The 2,658-nt window shown below is 34.0% G+C and overlaps 1 protein-coding gene across 6 annotated transcripts in view; it reads right to left on the bottom strand.

Moving 5' to 3' along the window:
- Nucleotides 1-410: 410 nt before the first annotated feature.
- The window catches only part of LOC106679419 (uncharacterized), a 26,242-nt gene continuing 23,994 nt past the window's right edge, over nt 411-2,658 (bottom strand). For all 6 annotated transcript variants that reach the window (XM_067046302.1, XM_067046306.1, XM_067046293.1 and 3 more), the window contains 2 exons: nt 2,360-2,596; nt 411-702 (listed from right to left, as the gene is read on the bottom strand). In XM_067046302.1, coding sequence (XP_066902403.1) covers nt 456-702; nt 2,360-2,596 — 484 coding nt within the window. In that variant the 3' untranslated portion in view covers nt 411-455. The remainder of the gene's footprint in view (nt 703-2,359; nt 2,597-2,658) is intronic.

Genomic DNA, 2,658 nt, shown 5'->3' with positions numbered 1-2,658 from the left:
TTGTCAAGTAAGTGTTGTAGCAATCGGAACCTACGAGCAGTTTCTTGTCGTTTCAGTCTTATGTGTGGATTCCAAGTAAGTCTCTTGTCAAGATGGAGTCCTAAGTATCGAATCTGTTCAACAGGCGTTAGTGGGATATTTAGAAAGGATAATGTAGGACAGGAGGGAAATGTATTTAAGAAAAATTATATTTTATTTATTTTCTAATTCTATTTTTCATATCAAAACTTTCTTAGTTTACATATTGTGATTATAATTAGTATTTATAATGAGAATATAATCGTAGAAATTTGTTGTTTTGTCGAATTAATTTCGGGAGTTGTACTCAAAATTTTATAAGGAGATTTATGCGACGTAATATTTTACCATCAACTGATATATTCCAGTGCATTTAGAAAACAAAACTACAATTTGAAATGATGCCGTTAATTTTATTATAAAATTGTTTATAATTCTCAATCATTATTCCAGTGAGTGTTCTGGTAGTCCGTGACAGCGGCGATCAAAGAGTAGCACGCCACTGCGATAGTCTCCGGTACCTTCTTGGTAAGCGCCGCTCTCAGGTTCTCCAGGTGTTCTTGGAGTATGGTGTTCCCCGAGGGTGTTGCCAGGATCCTCCTCAACCTGGACATGGTCACCTTCACAGCGACCTTTAGATTGTTCGGAAGATGGATCTTCTCAATTGCTCGCACCAATTCGGATCTGGAGAAGGGGCATTAATTCAGAATAGATTTAGGTAGTGAATATATATAAATCAATATAACTAGAGAGATTCAGAATAAAAAAATATGATTTATGAACAAAAGTAAACAAGAAGTTTCTAAAGGTAAAGCGATGAACAAAAGAGTTAAGGATTCGTGGTAGGAAGCAGTTTTATGTTTAGAGGTATAAAGGTAGTAATGATCCGATGTTATTGTGGATCAAAAGATTTAATGGAACGTAGTGGTGGCAAACTGCCATTTTTGTGCAAACAGATCTCAACAGTCTGAATCTTTTTACATTAGGAGGTCTCGTGGCCGTCTTCTTTTCAGGTGCCTCGGAGGAATGGAAGAGGAAGCGAGGTTTGAGTGGTTAGGGAGTTTATAATAGAAGGAATGATATTTAATTCGTGCTAGATCGGTTACATGTTGAACATTAAAGTCTTTATGTATGTTTTATTTGTGACAAAGTAAGGAGCATGGAGGATTTTACGAAGGAATTTGCATTGTAAGGATTGGATACGAGAGGAATTCGAAGGTTTAGTGGAGCCTCAAAGCTCAACTTCTTATGTCCAGATAAACTTTATTATAGTCATGTAGATCAGTCTTTTGTAATGGATTGGAAGTTTATACTGTTTGTCTAGTAAGTGCTGTAATAGTCGAAATCGCTTTTTTTAACTAAAAATATATTTCGTTTGTACATTTTACTACAGTATTTAATTTATTTATTCAGAAGAATACATTCAATATGGTCCGACTAGAAGACATCATTCGGTCGATGCCAGAATAACATACAGAAAAGATAAACTTCAATGAATAAATGAAATATGAGTTAGTTGCAGTTTTGATTATAGGGCGCTGTGGAGGCTTCTACGATTTATATGCATTTATATACAATATGAATTAATTTATAGCGATAAAACTAATAATACAATTAACAAAATACTAAAATAAAAAAATAATGAAACGAACATTAATTAATTAATAAAATATTGACATAATGATATCAGATCATTAATGAGACATTTTTAATACAATTAATAAAAAAATTTAATAAAAAAGAAAATAATAAAATTCCTCGCACAAGAGAATTGGCCCTTAAAGACTCTGCAGAATCCATAGACAAAATAATAAAATTTCTGAAAGGAACTCAACTTTATACTAAAATATAATCCACCAATATCGACCAGTGTAAAAAGGAAATAAGTCTGCATTCAACTATCAAATGTCAAAGACAAGAAGATAAATAAAGTAAAAAGGGTGTAATAACCTAGATGTTGATCGCCCTGAATAAAAATCTAATCTAATCTTCTGAAGAATAGTAAATATAAAATGTATACATTATTTTTGGTAAATACGGAGCAGATATAGATCAAATGTCAAACTGACATTGGCGTACTGATTGGACGAAATAGACTAATTTGATTTGTTAATAAGTTAATAAAGAAACCCTTACGGTTATGGTAGAAGTTGTTATGAATAGACCGAAACGTATGTGGGAAGATTTTTTTTACATTCTAAATCGCCATTTTTGGCATACTGAGGGTGTCCATAGACAATCAACCTCTTATGACAAAATTAGAGAGGTCAAGTTTCCATTCCGTGAAATCCCGGCGAAATAAAAGTCAATCTGCCTCGGCCAGGGGTGAACAGGTACTTACACATCCCATATTGAGTCATACTCTACATCCACCATTATGTTGGGAAGGTCTTCGACGGTGTAGATGCCTCCCCGCTGTATCAGATCAGCGGAGCTCTTGACGATCATCTTGAGTTCGTTCAGGTCAGAGAGGTAGTTGAGGCTTTGCTTTGCTTGGCCCAGGGCTCTCCTCACCTCCAGGCAGTTCTTGTCTCGAAATCTTGTCGAAGACGTTGTTGAATTTATATCTAAGGAGTCCCTGAAAATATTTAGATTATAAGATAATATTTTCATTTTACTTTAAATTTAATTTTTTTTTAA

Source organism: Halyomorpha halys, unplaced genomic scaffold (genome assembly GCF_000696795.3).
Source record: "Halyomorpha halys isolate HHAL.00 unplaced genomic scaffold, Hhal_1.1 Scaffold13.1, whole genome shotgun sequence".
Classification (NCBI taxonomy): domain Eukaryota; kingdom Metazoa; phylum Arthropoda; class Insecta; order Hemiptera; family Pentatomidae; genus Halyomorpha; species Halyomorpha halys.
The sequence above is the reverse complement of the archived record's forward strand: the minus strand, read 5'-3'. Positions and strand labels throughout refer to the sequence as shown.